This window comes from Lithobates pipiens, unplaced genomic scaffold, assembly GCF_037356315.1.
Source record: "Lithobates pipiens isolate NorthernLeopardFrog02 unplaced genomic scaffold, aLitPip1_a1.2 Scaffold_3, whole genome shotgun sequence".
NCBI lineage: Eukaryota > Metazoa > Chordata > Amphibia > Anura > Ranidae > Lithobates > Lithobates pipiens.
In genome coordinates, this window is record NW_027507790.1 from 81,234,870 (window position 1) to 81,258,997 (window position 24,128).

Genomic DNA, 24,128 nt, shown 5'->3' on the forward strand with positions numbered 1-24,128 from the left:
CATTGGCATGGGGCGTGGTCACCTGGTGACCCCACTCCCTTATGACATCACCATCCCATCATGCCCCGGGTGGCGACATAAGAAGGCGGGGTCCCCAGATGACATCACCCGGTGACCACGCCCCATGCCATGCCAATATAGGTCACTGTGCATTGCGCACCCAGTATTACAGTGGGAGATTGCATTGTGTCAACATCGGAAGAAGAGAAGAGGGAAGAAGGCGACAGAGAAGACCGGGCTACCGCTAGCAAAAGAGCAGAAGATATCGGAGGAGCCCAGAAAGAGATACAGGACAGCAGCAGAAGAAATGGAGAGCGTGGAGAAGAGGCCAGAGAGCACGTAGACGAAGGAAGAGACCCCCGAAGTCGGAAGAGACCCCCAGAGCTGCGCAATAAATTACTTTAAAAACCTGTGTGGTGCGTTTTATTTTTGACACTTTTCAAAGGTGAATGGGTAGGGGTACAATGTATACTCATTCACATAGGGTGGGGGGCCGAGAGCTTGTCGGAAAGAGGCCCTTGTCCTCATCAACATGGGGACAAGGTGCTTTGGAGTGGGGGGGCACCCCCTTGCCCCAAAGCACCTGCCCCCACTGTAGAGGGCATGCGGCCTAGTATCATTCAGGAGGGGGGGTGTTCGCTCATCCCCACCCCCTTTCCTGACCGGCTGGCCTGCGTGCTTGGATAAGGGTCTGGTATGGATTTTTGGGGGGACCCCACGCTGTTTTTTTGACAAAGAGGGTTCCCCTTAAAATTCATACCAGACCTAAGGGTCTGATATCGTCTGAGGAGGGGAACCCCACGTCGATTTATTTTTTATTTTGGCGGGGGGTTCACCTTCATCCTCAACACACAAGTCGGATCATGATGATCCGACTTCTGGTGCGACTTCTATTCAAATCAATGGGCTCCCATAGGGAACCACTGATTTTGAATAGAGGCAGAGAAATGCTGCTAAAAGCACTGCAAAATGCACTGCAAAATGCTGATAAAAATCACGTTTTTCAACCAGAGTTTTCTGCCAGCAATCTGGCGTCCAGAAATGGCTTTTTTGAGCTACAGTGTGCATGGAGCCTTATCCAACGCATCCTTCAGAGCAAGGGCCATGTGACGGGAAACCTGCGAAAAAAGCGCCATCTACCCGCGGTTTCTTAATTCCAAAACTCAGACTCATCTTCGAAGGGAAACCTTCTCTTAAGGGTCTTGGAAAAGAACAGGCCTCTCTCAGGATCCTTCCATTCTTTCTTAACCGTCTCTAATAGAATCCTATGGACTGGAAACACTGTGTTTAGTGTCATCCAGCCCCTGGTACATTTTGTCGTGGACCGACAGTTGCACCTTTTCCTCCTGAATTTCTAGGGTAGTGTAGATTGCTCTCAATAGGTCATCTACTTCCTCTAAAGATAACTTGTACTGATAGGCTCGGCTATCATCTTCCTCCTCGTCTAAATTCCTGATTGAGGGGGTGAGTACTCCCCCCTTCATCACCTGAGTCCTCAGTCTCCAATGGTCTGGACGAGGATTCCCTCGGACTAGGTGGTGGATGCTGGGGCTAAACCTTGGCTGCTGGGTTCTGTACCAACATGGACCTGACCGAGTTCAGCGAACTCGTTAGTTCCCGTACAGAAGAGAATTGTCATGGTTATGCAATAGAGTTTGTCTGCTTACCTGTCTCCATGCGTTCATCTCTAGAGACCAGCTGACCCACACCTGACTGCTTTTGTAATCCATCCTCTGGCATGGCTCCACCCTAGCTCCTATCAGAGAACTCTATATTAACCTGTGCACTGCAGGCCAACCCCGCTGATCAACCTTTGTGTGTTTGGCTTCCTGTTACCTGCCGTGTGCTCTTCTGTTACCGACTTTGGCGTGTCCCTGACTATCCCTGTTTGCCTGTGATCCTGACCTTTTGGCGTGTCCCTGACTATACCTGTCTGCTTGTGGCCCCGACCTTGGCTTTATCCCTCACTATCCCTATCCTCCTGTTGCCTACTGTGGGTGTGAGCTGGGGGACTCTGGGGGTCGTGACCTGGATCCAGTTGCAGCCTAGTCCATCCTCACCACTAGAGGCTCCGGTGAAAACCTGCTGGCTCTCAGACTCTGCACCCTAGGGAATCTTATGCTCTAAACCCGGTGGGATCCGTCTTGGTGTTCCGGCGGCCTTGCCTTCCTTATCACCTTGACTCCTGTCCGCAGCAGTCAGCCATAGGGTCCACAACCTTGCGGTGCATTCCTGATCCATATGGTGTGCATCTGTCACCTGGCCTCAAGGTGACCTGACAAGAATAAGTCCTTATATTGCATTTCTTCCTCGACCAGGTCCATAATGCAGGATCTGCACATTGCCTTCTGCCATGAATCTCTAAGGGGGTTCTTGCAAGAAGGACATTTACTTTGACTTGGTGGATTTGTATGTTTAGACTTTCTTAATGCTTTTTCCTGTCACAAGAATAAGTTAAACTTTACCTAAGGTCCCTAACGCCAGTTACCACTAGTGCGCAGCTAAACCACCACCAAGCCAAAAAAGGAAACAGAAAGCCTGAACAGTGTAAACAATAAGGCACCCAGTCCATGCTGCAGGGTCCGAGTGAAGTAACCTCTGACCCTGCAGCCACAGGCTCCCCGCAGGGAGGAAAATACAACAAAACATAAGCCCAAATGGATCCGAATAAAATACACCACTGTACCCCTATTACCTGGGCCTGACTGATGCTTGGGGCGCCTGCATCTGCCGCGCTGTCAGTCGCTCCTTCATTCTAGCAGAGAACACAGGAAGGAATGACAAAACCATCTGGTTTTTAAATTTTCCCGGTCCCAGCATCATCAGCGAAGGTCAAAACCGGAAGCACCGGTCGATGGACCCGTCCCCTGGTCCCTGCATTCCAGGTGCTTGGAACCACAGGCTCCATGCCCCCACAGGAAGCCACGTCACTGGACATGACGTCACCTGCCGGCTGGAACGACATATGGGACACGCTGCTGACCAGCAGTGGCACCTGCCCGGCCACCAGAGCCATACGAGCAGACTCTGGGCACATGGATGCCATGCTTCTTGCGGGCCCTTAAATCCCCTGAGATGGAGAGATGGCGGACTCTGGAACACCCCCCTCCTGTACTGGCGGTGTGCTGGGATGGTCACAAGAAAAAAAAAAAAAAAAACACAACAAATAGTAACCCTAACTTCCTCCAACCTTGGAGAGAGTGCAGCTCCCTGGTTCCTGCTTATGCTTCCACCATGGTGGAGGAAACACAATAACTGAGGCCATGGTGGAAGAGGAGGGATTTAAAAAAATGCATGCGTTTCCTGTAAGGTGGCCGGAGCGACCCTCTCTCCAAGGTTGTCCTTAAAGGCAATTTGAGAAATACCATATAAAATGGAGGTGTAGCAGTGTGCTAGAGAGGATAGGTCAATTTAAGCAGGCCTGGCTGGTTGCTAGGCCTGTGTTTTAATTCTGGGCCGGGAGTGGTAGGGGTGTCAGGGTAGGGCTGGGTGACTCACAGGTGGTGTCATCAAGACCTCCCATTTCTTTCCAGAGGCTTCTAGTGCTTTAGTGCTTCCTAGATAGAGTGGTAGGAGGGGAGGTGGAGCCACCTGGGGTGTTTGAGGAGCCCTGACCAATCCCCAATCTGGATTGGCAGGGGGGCAGGCCTCCTTAACCACTTAAGCCCTGGACCAATTTGCAGCCAAGGGACCAGGCCCCTTTTTGAGATTGGGCACTGCGTCGATTTAACTGACAATTGTGCGATCGTGCGACGTGGCTCCCAAACAAAATTGGCATCCTTTTTTCCCCCCACAAATAGAGCTTTCTTTTGGTGGTATTTGATCACCTTTTTTGCACTATAAACAAAAATAGAGCAACAATTTTGAAAAAAAAATTCAATATTTTTTACTTTTTGCTATAATAAATATCCCCAAAAAATACATTAAAAAACATATTTTTTCCTCAGTTTAGGCCGATACGTATTCTTCTACATATTTTTGGTAAAAAAAATGAAAATAAATAATATAATTGCAATTAGCGATTATTGATTGGTTTACGCAAAAGTTATAGCGTTTACAAAATAGGGTTTTATAGCATTTTTATTAACATTTTTTTTTCTAGTAATGGCGATCAGCGATTTTTATTGTGACTGCTACATTATGGCGGGCACATCGGACATTTTTGGGACCATTGTCATTTATACAGCAATCAGTGCTATTTAAATGCACTCCTTCCTGTGTAAATGACACTGGCAGTGAATGAGATAACCACTAGGAGGCAGGGAGGGGTTAAGTGATTGGCGTCTGACGTCACTGATCGTCTTTCCATATAACAGGGAGCAGACGATCAGTGACAGGCTCAGTAGGAAGCACGGGGAGAGGTTTGTTTACACAGACCTCCCCTTCTTCAGCTCTGTGACCCCATTGCAGGTCACCAGCGGCGATCGGGTCCGCTGGTCCCACGGTCACGGAGCTCAGGACCGGGTCGGGAGTGCGCCGCCGGCAGCTCGCTCGCAACCCACAGCTGGGCACTTAAAGAGCAACGTACAGGTACTTGCTTTTGCCCAGCCGTGTCATTCTGCCGACGTATATGTGCAGGAGGCTGTCCTTAAGCGATTAAATATCCAGGGTAAGCCCAGCTGAGGAGAAGCTGGAGTGAGAAGGTGCAGATGCTGTTGGAGCCTTTGAGGGAGCTCCCCAGTCTGCGGGGGGGGGGGGGGGGTTACTTTGGGCCTGGGCTCAGGTGCAGTCGGGTCCACTTTAAGTAACACATGAAGAGGACTGGAGGCACAAAAGAAAGCAAGGAGAGAGCACTGCTAAGAGACTCCAGGGAGGACAACTGGTCACAGCTGGGAGGGCTGACGAGTGAGGCACAGTCAGGATGACTGGAGAGGCATGCCTGAGAGGACTGGGAGCTTGCAGTCTGAGATGGGAGCAGAACCAGGAGTGTGGACTGTGGTGGAAGCAGCAGTGGAAAGGGCAGCTGCAGCCAGGAGGGCTGGCAGGGCTTGAAGAGGGCTAACTGGGATCAGTAGCTATAGTAGGGAAGCTAGCACAAGGACTTTTCCGCTACACCATTGGAGTCCACGGTCCCAACCTGCAAAGGGCATTTACTGAGGCCTGGCTGGGTTAGCGTCAGGCCTAATCAACAAATAGTGCTAGCTGTTCCTGGGGAACCAAGTGATCTGCTAAAGGCGACTAAAAGTAACAGTCTGCAGCAAGTGATGTGCTGGTGGAGCGAGGGATGATGAGATTCAAGCAAGTTTGTGCAGGAGGAAGCTGAATAAGAGTATGTACAGGAAGTATACATAGTTGTCCCAAAACCAATTGCGGTTTCTATTGATCCATGCTGTGCATTCCATAGCTCCCATCCAAGTTCAATTCCCTCAATAAAAAAAAAAAAAAAAAAAAAAAAAGTTCACTGACTGCTTTATGTCTCGGAGTGCCCGAGAGTGAATGCAGAGCTTGGGCAGGGTGACAGACAGACCATAATTCTCAGCAGCCTTTACGGGGGTACCACTCCAGAGGCCATCGCCAAAACTCACCATTTAGTAAGCCACAAGGAGGCCACTGATGCCAAATACAAGTAAGCACAAAGTAACACCTCTATATTAGAACACATAGTCTGCTATACTACATTACACCTGCAATACCACTACAGCCTGTGCAACTGTTTGGAAGTAGATCAAGCGAAACATCTTTGAGATTCTACATGGATGATTATAGTAATTTAGTTAGGGAGATATATTTATTGGATGCATGCCACTTGCTTTTGCTGTCTACATTGTGTAAAAGCTGAGAATAGTACCCAAATACCATGTTGTGGCTAAAGAATGGATAACGTCAGAGACAGAAGCAGGCAAAAATTGCCAATCAATGAATCTGTCTTTCATATATCTAGTCCAGCCTTTTTCAACCGGGGTGTCTTGAGGTTTCTTCAAAGGTGCCTTGGTAAAATGCTCAAAAATTGTATACAAGCCAACAGGAGGATCAAGCCTGCCTTTTAGCTACACAAAGCCATGGGTTATTATGCACCATTATGACTTTCTAGACACTGGCATCCTAACAACCAATGATGTCATCAGTTAATAAGGAGGATGTCTGTTGCCTCCACAGCATCCTTGTTTGACCCTCCTCTGCCCCGGGGTCACATTAGCCGAGCAAGGGAGAGAAATTGAGAGAGAAGAGAAGCATAAGAATATTAGTCAGTACCAGTGTGCAAAAATGAATTTGCTTTGGAAGAATAAAATCATCTCTAATGTTGGGTGTCCTACATGTGCTAGTTGTTGCATTATGTACAACAGTTAGAATAGTTTTTTACATTTTAGAATGGGGTGCCTTGAGAGCCTGTGCATAATTTTAAAGGGTGCCTTGACTGAAAAAAAGATTGAGAAGCACTGATCTAGTCCATTAGATGTGGAGTTAGTTAGGAAATAGCAGGAAGTTGAGTAATATATGAAACCTGGAGGACGACATATTTGTCAAAGCTCATGATTTGTGTGCTGAACCACCTGGCATAAAAATGTGCTTACTCTAGTAATATATGGCAAAGGCAGGCACTTCAGGAATCTGCATCTCCAAACGTGTCCTATGAACTCCAGCAGACAATATGAAGGGGGCAGCATTCTGACTGGATGCTACCTTTCCAAGTTGGTGGAATATTTGGCACCTGCCGTTACTTGTAGATAGCAAAAGATAACAATAGTAAAGAATAGACCAGGTTTTTGGAATCAATTTCCTTAAAGTGAAATTCCAGACTAAACCTAACTAGTCTTAGAAATGCTCTCTCCCGCTCATAACACTTATGCTGACCAACCTATATAAGAAAGCTGTACATACTTATAATTTTTAGTTTGCTCCGGTCATGTGATCTGGCTCCCCTGTGTCAGTCAGCGGGGGCTGCAGGGGAGAGGGGGGGAAGCACAGTCAACAGATGGGCCATAGAAAACCTATGAGTAACATCACTGCTTCCATGTACTCCCAGACATTTTCAAGAGCTCTCCCCTCTCCCCTGCTGGCTGCCAGATGGGATCCCGTGACTGGACCAGAGAGGGCTGGAAATTGGTTAGTATACACATCTTTCTTACATGTTTTAATCAGCATAGGTGTTAGAACGGGGGAGGAAACATTTTTAAGACTAGTTAGATCTGGCCTAGATTTCTACTTTAAATGTTAAAAACAAAACAAAACAATACTGCGCTTGTGTATCTGTCTGAGAACAATCTACAGTTGAAATGAACAAAAAGCTGCAACAGTGAAATGTGAGATATACCCCAACAAACAAAACAAGTAACCGTTGCACTAATTATATGTTGAAAATAAGCAAAAGTCCAATAGTGATCTAATGCTCCAATTCGATCAGCAAATGATAAATTCGTAAAAGATGGTATCCAGTGATATCCTCCACCAACGTTTAGTCAAGGTTTACCCTCTAATTATGGAAGGTCAAACGCGCTCTTGATACATCTGTTGTTAAGGCGTCCAAAGGAAATATGGTGCAGGCACACCATGTCTTTCCAGCCGGACGTTGCTGGAAGTGGCAAACAGTGTGGGAGAAACAGCTGGAGAGACGTGGAGTGCCTGCACCATATTTTCTTCAGATGCCTTACCAACAGATGTATCAAGAGCACGTTTGACCTTCCATAATTAGAGGGTCCACCATGCGGTTAAGTGTACACCTTGACTAAATGCTGGTGGAGGAGATCACTGGATACCATCTTTTACAAATGTATCACTCATTTGCTGATCAAATTGGAGCATTTAGATCACTATTGGATTTTGCTTATTTTCAACATATAAATTAGCGCAACTGTTCCTTGTTTACTTTAAATATTGGTGCCTTGATAACGGTTACCACCTCTATGTATATATCATTAAGGTAAGCACGATGATATTGAGAAAGTATGGTGGATGCCTCTGCAAACAGTTGCTTCTGAAATATTTGTTAATCTCCTTTTTTGACATGACAATGCAGAATTAAACTTCCCCCATCAAAACAATTACAACAAAGGCACCTTTATAAATGATTAGTAATGGCAATCTACAAACAGATACTTATAGATAATTGCAGGCTTTTTATTCTAGCATAATTCACTTTTCCCACGCCTACTTAAAGCAGTAGTAGCACATTATGAGAAACTTACCTTAAAACAAAGCCCTCTAGCGCCGCAATGTCACTGCTGGGTGGGCTGACATCTTCCCCTGCTCTTTATTCCGGGTTCGAGGCCGGAGGCGCGATGACGCCACTCCCGCGTTTACGGCACGGGCTCTGAAAGTCCAGCACTGTAAGCTGGACCTTCAGAGCGCATGCACCGGTGATGTCACCAACTACATGTACTCTGAATATCTCCTAAACTGTGCAAGTTTAGGAGATATTCACAGTACCTACAGGTAAGCCTTATTATAGGCACAAGTGGTTTGCTTAACCACTTTAAGACCGGACCATTTTGCTGGTAAATGACCAGAGGTCTTTTTACACTTTGGCACTGCGCTGCTTTAACTGGTAATTGCGCGGTCATGCAATGTTGTACCCAAACAAAATTTGCGTCCTTTTCTTCCCACAAATAGAGCTTTCTTTTGATGGTATTTGATTGCCTCTGCGATTTTTATTTTTTGCGATATAAACGTAAAAAGACCGCAAATTTTGAAAAAAAATGATATTTTCTACTTTTTGTTATTAGAAAAATCCAATAAACTCAATTTTAGTCATACATTTAGGCCAAAATGTATTCAGCCACATGTCTTTGGTAAAAAAAAAGTCAATAATTGTATATTTATTGGTTTGCGCAAAAGTTGTCACATCTACAAACTAAGGTACGTTTTCTGGAATTTACGCAGCTTTTAGTTTACGACTGCCTATCTCATTTCTTGAGGTGCTAAAATGGCAGGGCAGTACAAAACCCCCCCAAATGACCCCATTTTGGAAAGTAGACCCCCTAAGGAAATTGATAAGAGGCATGTTGAGCCCATTGAATATTTTATTTTTTTGCCTCAAGCGATTGAATAATGACAAAAAAAAAATTTTTTTTTTTTTTTTACACAAAGTTGTCACTAAATGATATATTGCTCACACATGCTATGGGCGTATGTGAAATGACACCCCAAAATAAATTCTGCTGCTTCTCCTGAGTACGGGGATACCACATATGTGGGACTTTTTGGGAGCCTAGCCGCGTACGGGGCCCCGAAAACCAAGCACCGCCTTCAGGCTTTCTAAGGGCGTAAATTTTTGAGTTCACTTCTCACTACCTATTACAGTTTTGAAGGCCATAAAATGCCAAGATGGCACAAAACCCCCACAAATGACCCCATTTTAGAAAGTAGACACCCCAAGCTATTTGCTGAGAGGCATGTTGAGTTCATGGAATATTTTATATTTTGCCACAAGTTGCGGGAAAATTACAAACTTTTTTTTTTTTTTTTTTTTTTTTCACAAAGTTGTCACTAAATGATATATTGCTCACGCATGCCATGGGCATATGTGAAATGACACCCCAAAATAAATTCTGCTGCTTCTCCTGAGTACGGGGATACCACATATGTGGGACTTTTTGGGAGCCTAGCCGCGTACGGGGCCCCGAAAACCAAGCACCGCCTTCAGGCTTTCTAAGGGCGTTACAGTTTTGAAGGCCATAAAATGCCAAGATGGCACAAACCCCCCCCAAATGACCCCATTTTGGAAAGTAGACACCCCTAAATTTAGGGGTACACTAGTGAGACTAGGTAATAAATGGCGGGTGCCCTGAAACTATAAAAAAATAACTAACCAACCAGCGTCACCTGTAACAGTTATATGGTGATCACTGGTGAAAGGGTTAACTAGGGGGCAATCAGGGGGCTTTATGCGGTAGTATATGGGGGTCCCTGGCGCTATAAAAAGCTGCGGCGAACCTAAATACCTACTTGCCTAACTAGCGTCACCTGTGACACTAATACAGCGATCAGAAAAACGATCGCTTATTAGGCTGGGTTCACACTGGAGCGATGCGGGAACGCCACGAATGCGCGGCGGGTTCCCGCATCGCATGCCTCCCGGCGGCAGTTCACACTGCCCTATGCGAACTGCTGGGAGTGTCAGTGAAATGTTACTGACACCCCCAGATCAGTTCGCATATCGCAGTGCGATCTGAAAACTCGGATCGCATGGTGTGAACACCCATGCGATCCGATTCTGCTGCGGGCCAAAAAAAGGGTCCCGTGCGAATTTGCGGCGGGTGCGGCGGGTGTGGCGGGTGCGGCGAATGGCTGAACTCGAATCGCACAGAGATCGGATGTGATTTGCACTGCAGTGCGGTGCGAATCACATCCGTTCTCAAACCGCTGCAATCTGAACCCAGCCTTAGTGACACTGGCGACGGGGGGTGATCACGGGGTTAAACCTTTATTGGGGGGGTTAGGGGGGTACCTTAGAACTAAAGGGGGCTAACCCTAACTGCCCTAACAGTTATTAGTCACAAATGACACCCGCCGGGTGATCAGGGGGTTAAACCTTTATTAGGTAATAAATGGCGGGTGCCCTGAAACTATAAAAAAATAACTAACCAACCAGCGTCACCTGTAACAGTTATATGGTGATCACTGGTGAAAGGGTTAACTAGGGGGCAATCAGGGGGCTTTATGCGGTAGTATATGGGGGTCCCTGGCGCTATAAAAAGCTGCGGCGAACCTAAATACCTACCTGCCTAACTAGCGTCACCTGTGACACTAATACGGCGATCAGAAAAATGATCGCTTATTAGGCTGGGTTCACACTGGAGCGATGCGGAAACGCCGCGAATCCGCGGCGGGTTCCCGCATCGCATGCCTCCCGGCGGCAGTTCACACTGCCCTATGCGAACTGCTGGGAGTGTCAGTGAAATGTTACTGACACCCCCAGATCAGTTCGCATATCGCAGTGCGATCTGCAAACTCGGATCGCATGGTGTGAACACCCATGCGATCCGATTCTGCTGCGGGCCAAAAAAAGGGTCCCGTGCGAATTTGCGGCGGGTGCGGCGGGTGTGGCGGGTGCGGCGGGTGCGGCGAATGGCTGAACTCGAATCGCACAGAGATCGGATGTGATTTGCACTGCAGTGCGGTGCGAATCACATTCGTTCTCATAAACCGCTGCAATGTGAACCCAGCCTTAGTGACACTGGCGACGGGGGGTGATCACGGGGTTAAACCTTTATTGGGGGGGTTAGGGGGGTACATTAGAACTAAAGGGGGCTAACTCTAACTGCCCTAACAGTTATTACAGTCACAAATGACACCAATGCAAAAAAAAAAAAAAAAAAAAAAAAAAAAATGACATTGGTGTCACTGTGACTGGGGGGCAGGGGTAATTGGGGGGGTGATCGGGGGGTAAAGGGGGGGTGTGAGTGTGCCTGGCATGTTCTACTGTGTGTGTAGAGTGTTGGTGCAACTCACCGATCCGCTCTCCTCCGTGTCGGAACGGAAAATACCGACACGGAGGAGAGAATACATCACTTCCTCTCCTGTGTTTACATTACAGGAGAGGAAGTGATGTCACGGGGGATTTCCATTCGTCGAGAGAGATCGCGAGGGGGTGGCCATGAATGAATGGCCGTCCCCTCATCCCTGATCTCTCCCGAACGAATGCCGACCGCCGCAGGCACCGGGGGGGGGCCCGATCGGGCCCCCCACCCGCGGGCAGGCATGGACTTATATATACGCCAATATGCCTGCCCGTGCCATTCTGCCGACGTATATCGTCGTGCGGCGGTCGGCAAGTGGTTAAGCCCTATACACACTATCAGATTTTCTGCTGATTTTTGTCTTCAGATTTACCAAAACCATGTAGTGCAAGGGCCTGCCTGATTGCATACACATTGAAAGTCCCAAGGTTTGACCTCATATTATATGGTTTTGGTAAATCTGAAGGAAAAAATAAAAAACCAGCAGAAAATCTGATAGTGTGTATGGGGCTTAAAACTAATGCCGTGTACACACGATTGGAATTCTCGTCGTAAAAAGCTCTGATGGTTTTCCCAACGGAATTCCGCTCAAGCTGTCTTGCCTACACACAGTCACACCAAATTCCGATCGTTTATAACGATTTATAACAAATTCCGATCGTTTATACAACACATACAACAGGACTAGAAAAAGGAAGTTCAATAGCTAGTAGCCAATAGCTTCTGTCTCGTAGTTGAATCTGAGCATGCGTGATTTTTGGCATGTCGGAATTGCATACACACGAACGGAATTTCCGATAGAAAGTTTTTCCGTCGGGAAAATTGAGAACATGCTATCAATTTTTGGCTGGCGGAAATTCGTACAGCTAAATTCCGATACATACACACGGTTGCATTTGCAGATGAAAAGCTCTCATCTGTCTTTTTCTGGCTGGAATTCCGATCGTGTGTACGCGGCTTAACTTTTTCTCCCCATTCTCACAGTGCCCATTTTCACTAAGGGCAAATTAATCAATCTCCCTTTACTTCCTGGAACTCTGAATAGAACTTTAGGTCTGCCTCCTGGAAATGTGACAGCAACTTCCCGGGATGCATCTGTGAGGCCATGGTTACATCACCATTGCCTCATTCAAACAGGAAGTGAAAAAACTGTAAATGTAAGCAACAGCAAAAATGTTTAACTAGTGAATATTATTATACAAGATTTGTATAGCATTAACAGTTTGTGAAGCTTTGCAACATGAATATAAGAGGATTTCATATCGGCATGCAAAGCTGGATGCTGGTGTGATTTTTTAGGTTGAAAAGGGGGAAAGGGTCACCTAGACATTGCGCTTGTTAAAAAAAGAAAAGAAAAAAAAAATTACTAAGTGCCCCAGGCATCCATTGGTGGTAAGCAACAAGGGTGGCAACTACGGTCTCTTCCCCCTAGGCCTAGGGTCATGTTATCTATGACCCCTATAGTTTGTCAAACAGTACACTTCAATGTATCTATATTTACAAGCATTAATACCAGTGTAATACTGCATTCACCTCATCTCAGGGATCTCATTTGTAGCATACCATGTTGTGTTTACATGCTAGCATATAGACAGTAAGAGACTATTCTAAGTCATAAACTCCACATGAACGCCCTACAATATCAGAGCACCAAGTAGGGCAATGTGGACAGCATTGTTTTCTCCAAACTGTTTGACTCGTGAACTTTAATTTAGGTCCCATTTACACTTGTGTGACTTAGGATCTGACTTCTGAGACCCAAAATCGCAGGACATGTGAAATGCCATGTATCTCTACGAGAGATGTTCCAATTAACACTACTGAAGTCACTGCGACTCCAGAAAAAGTTCCTGCACTACTCTGATCCAACTTTGACACGAGTTCTCAGAGAGCGTAAAAATCTCATCAAAGTCAGTTAAAAGTTGTATCAAAGTCAGACTTTAAAGTTACACTGAAAATCGTGCAACGTTGGAGTCAGCTAGTGTGAAAAGAGCCTTACTGTTTGTATGTGAACGCAGCAATAGATCGAAGGGATACAAATTACAATCTGATTGTACAATCATCTTTTAACTTCCCAAAACTATTTAATATAAGTACAAATATAAACAAATCTATTCAAAGAGTATTAAAAGCCCCCACCCCCCTCTCATGCCCCTTTCACACGGATGTTCTGGTCGGGTCCGCCTGTCAGTTTTTCAGGTGGACCCGAGCGGAACCTCCATTCTCTTCTATGGAGCAGTGGGTGTAAACGCGCATGTGTCTGTTTACACCCACCTACATCCAATCTGATTTGATGTCAGTCGTGCTTACATCTGGCCACCAGTAGAGAACAGCGGTGTGTCCTTTCTGCATAAGCGGAGCAGACATGGACTGGTTATCCGCCTGCTCAGTGGCAGCTGCAGTCTGCCCCGTGTGAAAGGGGCCTGAACCTCCTGCTGCCAACTCCCGGATGACCTTTAAAGTTGAAGTAAACCCTTTTTTTGAACTTGTACCTACAGGTAAGCCTACAATAAGGCTTACCTGTAGGTGCAGTGAATATTTCCTAAACCTGCAGGGTTTAGGAGATATTCACTATTCACACTGCATCCAGCTGGTGATATCACCTGTACATGCACTCCGTAGGAACAGCATACCTGTGCCATCCCTTTAGAGCTCTGTGCCGTGGTCTTGCATGCATTGCAGTGCAGCCAAAGTACATAAACCCAGGAGGAAGACCAAGTGAAGATGGAAGTGCCTTCAGCAGTGACAGCGTAGCACTGGATGGCTTTGTTCTTAGATAAGTTTTTCATAATCTGCTGGTATGCGATGCAGACTAGGACATTATGTCATTGTCTTACTGCGTTAAAAAAATTGTGTAATTTGTAAATTGAATGTGAATGTATTTTGCTTTTTATGAGTTGTAAATGAAAAATTATGTCAATAAACAGATGAATTGAAAAAAAAAAAAAAAAGTGGTTTACTAACTCTTTAAATGAGTATGCCAGGAGACATGCTTCCCCATCATGTGATCGCTGTGATTTGCTGTCACATGATTAGGAGCTGTCCCATGGGGCTCCCGATAGCAAACAGGGACCAGAGGCTGTAGGTGACAGCTTGGTCAGTATGCTGGGAGCATGCTCTCTGTGCAGAAGCTTGGAGCCCCATGGATGCTAATGCTGAATTCCAAGATAAGCAAATATTGCCTAAATATGACAGTCATGTGTATTCTTATTTGAATTTTGCTGTGCTTTGTGTATTTCTTCCAAATCTGTGTAGTAATCCACTGTAAACCTTTGGAGTGGATTTACTAAAGGCAAATAGACTGAGCACTTTGCCCTCATTTTCCCCAGAGCTTAGTGAATGTGGTGAAGCTTCACTTTGTAAAGAATATTCAAATCAGGTGAAAGGAAAATAAAAATAAAAATGCATTTTTACTTGCACATGATTGGATGATGGAAATCACCAGATCTTCACCACATTCACTAAGCTCTGGGGAACGGAAGTGCAACTACACTTGCAAAGAGCACCATCTATTTGCCTTTTATAAATCAACCCCATAGTCTCTGTGCAGGAGCTCCCTCTATCAAAGACTGCTCACTGCTGCTCTCTCACCTTGTGCAGGGTGTCTGGTCTACTCTCCGCCCCCTCCTGTAGTATTCTGTCAGAATTGGCAACCTGTCAGATTAGGTAATGGAAGTGAGGTTCCAACAGCTGCGCATGTGTCCACCACTAACAGGTTTGCTCATCTGACTGAAACACCTTCAGTCAGAAGAAGTGCCAGCAGACATCTAAGTTCACCCAGCTACATCTTGAATTTCAGCGTAATTTTAGCAATAAAGTGAGCATATGTAAATTAATATAGTGTGTAAAGAAGCTGGACGCCAGCAGTAGGAAGGTGGCGAAGGCCATGTTGCTACACCCCGCACTGCTCAGTACCAAACCTTTGGAGGTTTAATTTTGAAAGCCTAAAATGTCAATGTACTATATTTAGTTATATATGCTCACTTTATTGCTAAAACGGCTCTTACATTCAAGATGTAGCTGGGTGTAGCAAGATGTCCACTGCCTTCTTCTGACTATAGGTGTTCTGCAGATTAGTAAACCTGGTAGCAGTGGACGCATGCGCAGCTGACGAAACATTGCTTTCCGTTACCTAATCTGACAGATCACCGGCAGCCTGTAGTAACATGGGTGCTCAACCTGTGACCCTCCAGCAGTTACAGAACTACATGCCACATGAGGCATTGCAAAGCTGACTGTTACAAGTAAGGCCTCTTTCACACTACCGATCTGTTCAGATCCGCCTGTCAGTTTTTCAGGTGGACCTGAATGGATGCTCCATAGAGGACTATGGAGCGTCGGATGTCAGCTCTCGACGGAACGATCCCCGCTGAGCAAGCGGATATCCACGGGGCGGATCATTACTGTGAAAGGACCCTAAGACTCCCAAAGGCAGAGGCATGATGGGACTTGTAGTTTCGCAGTAGTTGGAGGATCACAGGTTGAGCACCAATGAGTGTAGTTAGTGGAGCCTGTTGGACTGGCCCCCGCTCACCCCCAGCTCTGCTCTAGCTGTGTACAGGACTCCAATTGCACTTTTAGAAGGTAATATCTTGGTTTGCAAAGGCATTTAGTGCACAGGACTGTTTTTTTTTTTCTTGTTTGTTTTTTTAAATGGAAATTATTGTTTCTGTGCCTGTAGGCCCATCCACCTGCCACATATAAGTGCAGTTGGTATTAGATCTAAAGAAAAACTGTCCAAACAGAGTGCATGGTGTAAGACAGCTGAAAAGAGATCTCTAAGTGGAATGCTCTGACAAGGTGTTAATAATAATAATAATAAAGGGCATTAATGTGCATTTTAGTAATAATTAATTCTATTACTTTAAATCACTATCACTTCATGGTAAGAAATTGCTATTGTATCCAGAAAATCACAAGCATTTCTATTGTTGAAAATGTTATCTTTGGTCGTCCCTGAGCTGCAATAAATGTAACAAACGTTCCAAATGGTAACAACAATGATTTGGTATTGTGAGTAGGAGATAATGGGCAGCAGCAGCAGTCACTAGTCATACATTACCCAGCAGCGTGCTGCACTTCCCCAGGCCGCCACTAGATGTCCCAGTAGCAGCGCTCGCTTGTTTCAGATCAATCAGCAGCCCTGGGGGAGCCGATCATGGAGGCGCTGAAACGGACTTGATCAAAGGGCTCCTGCTGATCCATCTATGGCGCGCTTGTCACCGGGGCCACGATCTCTTCATCCGCCCCCCACCCCCACCCGAAAGCCCCACCGCAGCCGCCCAACGCCCGGCGCTCTCCAGGGCCTCCCCGTAAGCTGGAATGTGGCAGGATGTGACCTTATTCTGCCGGCCAGCCGTAAACTCTCCCCAGGTATCCTCCGCCCGGATCTCCCCTAAAATCCACCGGGCCCCGGCCGTCCCCCCGCTCCAACTTACTACCCAGGCGCTCGCTCACTCACCCGAGGTGCCGTGGTTGCCGGCCAGCGTCTGCTGAGCGTTCAGGTTGGGCTTGTAAGCCATTCCAAGAGACATGACTGCCGAGAGGAGAGCAATTCACCCACAACAACAAATAAAATGTCCTGAAATCCACTGAAGCGTCTCTTGTCTGTCTCCCTCAGACACTTTTTGTTGTTTACAGCGGCGGCACCGGCAAATATGGCGTCACTCTAGACTGACACCCACAATGCCAGGAGCGCTACACACAGCCAGCCGTGGTCACCGACCCCGGATCACCCCGCCGACCCCGCGGGTCACCCCTCCTCAGTGCCTCACAATATAAAAAAAAAAAAAAAAACTCACCCACATGTACAAGAAATTATATCTATATATTCTATACATGATGACGTGACTCCAAGGCTCCTCACGAGTTTAAACATTGCACAGGACACTTCCTACAGGGGCTTCTTTTTCCTTTTTAAGTTTAATAAGTATTTTAAAAACTTTTCATTTTTATTTTTGTACACTTATTTTATACAGAAGTCGAACATATATATTAATAACTTTGGACACCCATAAACAAAAAAAAAATATATATAATATAAATAAATATATAAATAAAGTCAATGATGTATTAAAAAGGTGACTAAAATATTGTGATTTTAGGATTTAGAAGACGATTCTTACTGCATGTACACAATTTTCAGTCAGAATGAAGTCTCCCCAAAATCACATTATATTAATTATTTTAGTCACTCACCTTTTTGACTCATTAGTGACCCCTGTCTCATTATTTATACATATATATAAAAATTTCAGTTAGAATTGTCTCCTAAATCTTATAATTACATTATTTTAGTCACATATGTAAACCTTGCATTGATATATAATTAAAAAATGATATATATATATATATATATATATATATATATATATATATATATATGACAGAATTTGAAATTGACTGTTTTAGTCACCTTTTTGACACAATGATGACCCTTGCTATGTTTTAATTATATATATATATATATATATATATATATATGTGTGTGTGTGTGTCAAGGATCAAATGCATTCCAAAAAGGTGACTAAAATAAGCTAATTTAAGGATCCAGGAGACAATTTTGACTAATATATATATATATATATATATATATGTCAAGGTTCACATACGTGTCAAAAAGGTGACCAAATTAAGATATATATAGGCCAAGGTTCAAAGGTGACTAAAATAAGATAATTTAAGGATCCAGGAGACAATTCTGACTAATATATATATATATATAGGTCAAGGTTCACATATGTGTCAAAAAGGTGACTATAATAAGATAGTTTCAGGATCCAGTAGACAATTCTGACTAAATATATATATATATATATATATATGTATGTATATGTATATATATATATATATATATATATATATATATATATATATATATATATATATATATGGGGCAAGGTTTGCATATGTGCCAAATATGTGACCAAAATAATATAATTTTAGGATTCAAGAGACTATTGTGACTAAAAATTTCATATACATATCTCAGAAATCAGAATTCTCCTAATATCTCCTAAAATCACCCTGTTTTAGTCATTTTTTTTCTTTACACATTTTAACCATTGCCTAGCCACTTACACATTTTTCTTTTCTTTTTTTTTTAGGGTGGGGGTGGGGAGGATCAGGGCTGAAATAAATGAGGCATTGACGCTATAGTTACATAAATAATTCATGCAGAATAATTTTGTTTTATTGTATGAAGTAAAAAAAAAAATGGTTGTCCTGCAGACATTGCTTTTTTTTGTATAAATCTCTGCCACCTGCCATCACATACATGTAACTCCTTCAGGGAAACCCAAGGGATAGTAAACATGAATAATCTGTCAATGAACCCGCTGAACTCTTTATTTAGCAGTAAATGATTATTGTCCAAGCTTTGTAGTACATGAAATCATTCAATTAAAAAAAAAAAATTTTTTTTGAGCCTCCAAGATGCTGGGCTGTGCTCCTTTAGTAAAGGTGCGAGGCATGCAGTGTGATCAGGGTTTATGTCTCGGATGAATGATTTTGTCAGTATTAACAGCCATTTTGTGACGTATGGGCTCAAAGCAGCTAATGTGACTGCAAGAGAATAAAAGAGAGCAGAAGATGGATGTCAGCAAAGAGCAATCACTGCATAATCTTCTCTTTATGTAACCTGTATGGTGGGGCATTTGCATGCATCACATTCAGCTGCTTTGCTGACTTTTACAGCAGCAAATAGGTCAATGCTAATCACTGTTTCTTAGAGAATTTTAACCATTTGTCCTTATGTTACAGCAAGCAGTCTGCACTGCTAGTTATTTTTTATATGCATATGGATTGCAATTGATTTAAATGCACTGCGGAAATATCTTCACTGGTTCGTGCACTTCATTTATTATCTTTGAGATGGAAGGGCATATATAAAGATGTGACTATTTTACGCCTTGCAAAGAAAAGAATGCAACGTTGATGCATTTTGGGGCCAGACTTTTGTGCATCTGTTCACCGGTTCAGGTGCAATTCAGGTCCTAATTTTTGCCTGAATTGACACCTGAGCCGATCCCAAACACGCTCCGGACCCTTTTTAAATCCAGACCACGGCCCCCCAGACATGTGTGAACCAGCTCCATTGAAAATCAGACACACTTGCCTGTCATTGTTTTCTTTGTTTTGTGCCATTACCTAAATCCGTATCTGGCTTGTTTTAGCCCGTCATATGGATTTATATATGGATTTATATATATATGTAAATCAGTATAACAAAAATCTAAAATTTTTGTTTATTTAGCGTAATTAACCATTGTAAAGTCAAGAGATGGCTGTACTTTTTTGTCATTTGGGATAGATGACCTGAAAACGGCCTGCTTTCATAGCCATCACCCAAGCTCAAAATGGAACATCAGAAATAAAAGTTTGTAATCAGAATGCACAGCTCAGTGTCCAATTTTGGCATCTGCCAACATATATGAACCCTGGTGTATTATTTCATCCCTACATCATGGCCAATAAAGATGGCCAAAGATCTTGCACCCAGAAGAAGACCATCTAAAGATGTCATGTCAGCATATGTAGCTTCACTGGAGGGGAGGTGAGTATAGTTCTCTTTTAAAGTGAAAATCTCAGACGGAGCAAGTCTTCCCTCACATGCTCCCTGTGAGGCTGGGTTCACACATCTGAATTGGATTTTGGGTTTTCTCCGCATCCAATTCGCACGACAGGCAAGTGTGACCGCTTTTCAATGGAGCTTGTTCATACATGTCTGGGGCGGCTGTGGTCCGGATTTAAAAGGGGTCCCCTGAGTGCTTGCGTTTGGGTGCGAATTTAGGCAAAAATTAGGACCTGAACCAGTGAACAGACACGCACCGAACCCCAGGCACAAACCCACGACCACACATGTGTGAACACAGCCTCAAGGTTCTCATTGATCCAGTTCCAGGTCATATCCAGGGCCAGTGCTAGACTATTTTGGGCCTAGGCAAGACCAGCTACTAAATAAAATAAAAAATATCATACAATCCCATATACCCAATCCTATACCCACAGTTGATCCAGAGGAAGGCGAAAAACCCCCCAGAAAAGCAGGATCCAATTTGTTACAGCAGGGGAAAAAATTCCTTCCTGATCCCGGCGAGGCAATGGGATTTTCCCTGGATCAACTTTACCTATAAATGGAGGTAAAGGTAAATGTTGATTGTGAACAACAGAATAGAAGGTGAGGAAGTTTTGAAACCACCCTACCAGACCAATTTTCAGCTTTTGGTGCTCTCACACTTTGAATGACAATTACTCAGTCAAGCAACACTGTACCCATATGAAATGTTTGTCCTTTTGTTCACACAATGGGAGCTTTCTTTTGGTGGTATTTAATCACCACTGGGTTTTACATTTTTTGCTCTATAAATCAAAAAAGACAGAAAATTCGGTAAAAAAAAAAAGAAATTCTTTGTTTCTGTTAAAATTTGGCAGAGTATTGACGATTATTGGCAGAGTATTGGCAGAGTATTGGTGAGTATTAGAAGAGTATTGCACAGTATTGGCAGAGTATTGCACAGTATTGGCAGAGTATAGTACAGTGATGCAGAGTATGGGCAGAGTATTGTCACTGAGCAGCACTGTGGGCACTACACATCCAGCCCACAGTGCTGCTGCCATCTCTCCTCCTCTCCCCTCGCACTGTACCGATTGGTACAGAGAGGGGAGGAAGGAACCGGCGTCATGACGTGCCGCCAGTTTGTTTACAAGTGATCGCTCCGTCATTTTACCATGATCCAAGAGGACCCAACGTTCACAGATTTTCCCGGGGTGCGTGGGAGCAAGATTCTGTGAGGACGTCCCACGGACGTCCACCCAGAATAAGCCGACCGCGCTGTAGCCGTCTTTCGGCTATGGCCCGGTCGGCATGTGGTTAAGGGCCAGTTCACACTGCTGCAAATTCTATTGCGAATTTGAGCCGCTGCGATCGCTCAAATTCGCAAGTCATTTTTAATAACATCGTTTTCCATGAGTGCCGTTCACATCAATGCGTTGCAAATTTAAGCTGCGTAAAAAAAGAATCCTGTCCGAGTTTGATCCATGTGCGATGCTAATTCAGCTACATAGACTGCAAAGTTTGCAGTAGAATCGCAAGAACACATAAATGCAAATTTGCAACGCAATCGGATCAAAATCACGCTAAATTCGCACCGCAGCAATGTGAACCGGCCCTAATACTGGAAGATTTCTAAAAACAATCTCGTTTTCATCCCTTTTGATTTTTTTCTTGCCCGTACATACATATATAGTTACAGTATATAATAAGGTTGAAAAAAAGGTTATCATGGATGATGAAGTTCGACCTTTCACAATTCCTGCAGTTTTAGTCAGAAGGATAGCAAAACAAAAACTCCCTGAGCAACAATTCCCAAATTGGCTGTACAGGAGGGAAAAAAATCCTGCCACACTCCCCCCAAGGGCAGTGACTCAGTGATCAATTACAATCTTCAAAATTTTCCTGTTACCCAGTTTTGCTAATGTATTCGGTTTCAACAGGAAATGCAAGCGTTTGTTTAGTTAAAAAAAGTTTTGCAACAAATCTAAAAAATGCAACAAGCTATTAAACAAGATATTACAAGTAAAACACAGTGCTTAAATGCATCCAGTAGTTCAGTATTTAAAGGTACAGAAATTGCGACACCTTAGGACCTGGTACTCCCAGGATTGGTTGAAGAAGATAGAAAGAGGGAGGAATAAAGGTGAGAAAAGGGTATGGTACGGGGGTTATGGATTTGGTTTTATTATTAAAGAGGTTGTTTTTTCACCTTATGCATTCTATTCATTAAGGTGAAAAAACACCTGCCAGTCACCGGCCCCCCAGCCCCCCGTTTTACTTACATGAGCCCCTTCATCTCCTCGGCGGGGATGCGCTGTCCCTTTCCCCATGGGCTTTTGATTGGATAGATTGATAGCAGTGCAGCCATTGGCTCCTACAGCTGTCAATCAAATCCAATGAAGCGGGTGACAGGGGGGGGCAGGGAAGTATTCAATATAGTCATGAGAAAAAAGTGGGAAGTAGGAAGATTTAAAGGGCCTATTGTTCATATGTAGATGAAAAAAAAAGGGGAAGGAGAGAAATGAGAGAAAGGAAAAGAAGACAATCCGGAAGGAAAAATTGGCAGGTGGGTGGTGAATAAAAGAGCGTTTAAAGCGGAGTTCCACCCAAAAGTGGAACATCTGCTCGTTGCACTCCTTCCCCCCCCCACCGGTGCCACATTTGGCACCTTTCGGGGGGGAGGGGGGACAGGATACCTGTCTTTCACAGGTATCTTGTTCCCACTTCCGGGAGCCTCAGATGCGGTTATCGACGTCACCGCCCGGGCTCCCTCCACCTCCTTCCTTGACAACTGGGCCAGCAGGAGAGAAGAGCAGAGCCTTGCGCATGCGCAGTAGGCTTCCTGGCGTGGAGCCATAAGGTTTCACTGACAAGTTCCCTTACTCGCAATTAGGGGTGAGTGAAACACCCCCCGGTTCGGTTCGCACCAGAACCTGCGAACGGACCGAAAGTTTGCACGAACTTTAGAACCCCGTTAAAGTCTATGGGACTCGAACGTTCAAAATCAAAAGTGCTAATTTTAAAGGCTAATATGTAAGTTATTGTCCTAAAAAGGGTTTGGGGACCCGTGTCCTGCCCCAGGGGACATGTATCAATGCAAAAAAAGTTTTCTGGAGCAGTGATTTTTACCACATAAGCCCTGGACCACTTTGCTGGCCAAAGACCAAACCACGATTTGGCACTGCGTCGCTTTAACTGACAATTGCGCGGTCGTGCCTCCCAAACAAAATTGATGTCCTTTTTTCCCACAAATAGAGCTTTCTTTTGGTGGTATTTGATCACCCCTGCGGTTTTTATTTTAAAAATAGCGACAATTTTGAAAAAACACATTATTGTAGACTTTTTGCTATAATAAATATCCCCCAAAAATGGCAATTCTGCCAACGTACATCAACGTGTGTCGGTCAGGAAGTGGTTAATGATACTTAAAGTTGTGTTGTTGCTCCACAGCGCAGTATACACGCAAAAAAATAAATTATGCTTAAAGTGAAAAATATCGTACCTGGGGTGTGTCTATAGTATGCCTGTAAAGTGGCGCGTGTTTCCCGTGCTTAGAACAGTCCCTGCACAAAATTAAATTTTTAAAGGAATACAAGTCATTTAAAACTGCTTGGATGAAAATCAGCGAGACAAACGGCAAAAGCATGGGGCCCCCAGGCCCTAGATACTCTGAACAGCAGTATACAGGTGGTGCAAACAAGACAGGGACTGTAGGTTTGTTGTTAAGTAGAACCTGTTTGTAATTTTGAAGTACCGTAGTACATTTTTAAAGTGTAGCTCAAACCAAAAAATCTATTCTTAAGCTTTTTGGAAAACATAGGGAAGGGTTATCACCCCTGCAACATTTGTTTTGCTGTCTGTGAACCTCTTCAGAATATTTCACCTCACTTTCTGTCCCAATGACAAATGTTTTTTGAAAATTTGGGGTTTTTAGTGAAACAAGGATTGGTGATAAAGCATCAGTGGAGAGGACACACGCTTTTCCCATATCAACTCTTACAGGAGAGAATTTCCCTTCCTAGGGGTAAATATCATCTCACTTCCTGTTGTCTCCTTCCGTTTGCAAGTAGGAATCGTTTTGTAAGTTGGATGTTTGAAATTAGGGGCCTGCCCTATATGCTCTGCAGAAATTTGGGCCTTAGGTGTTGCCACAACACTGTAAGCCCTCACAGTTACTC

The 24,128-nt window shown here is 44.4% G+C and overlaps 1 protein-coding gene across 2 annotated transcripts in view; it reads right to left on the minus strand.

Annotated features, from left to right (window-relative positions):
• The window catches only part of CDK2AP1 (cyclin dependent kinase 2 associated protein 1), a 65,410-nt gene extending 48,272 nt beyond the window's left edge, over positions 1–17,138 (minus strand). Inside the window, exon 1 of one of the 2 annotated variants that reach the window (XM_077461911.1) lies at positions 16,858–17,138. In XM_077461911.1, the coding sequence (XP_077318037.1) occupies positions 16,858–16,930 (73 nt within the window). In that variant the 5' untranslated portion in view covers positions 16,931–17,138. The remainder of the gene's footprint in view (positions 1–16,857) is intronic. The other variant, XM_077461910.1, reaches the window with a different exon arrangement.
• Between the last annotated feature and the right edge of the window lie 6,990 nt (positions 17,139–24,128).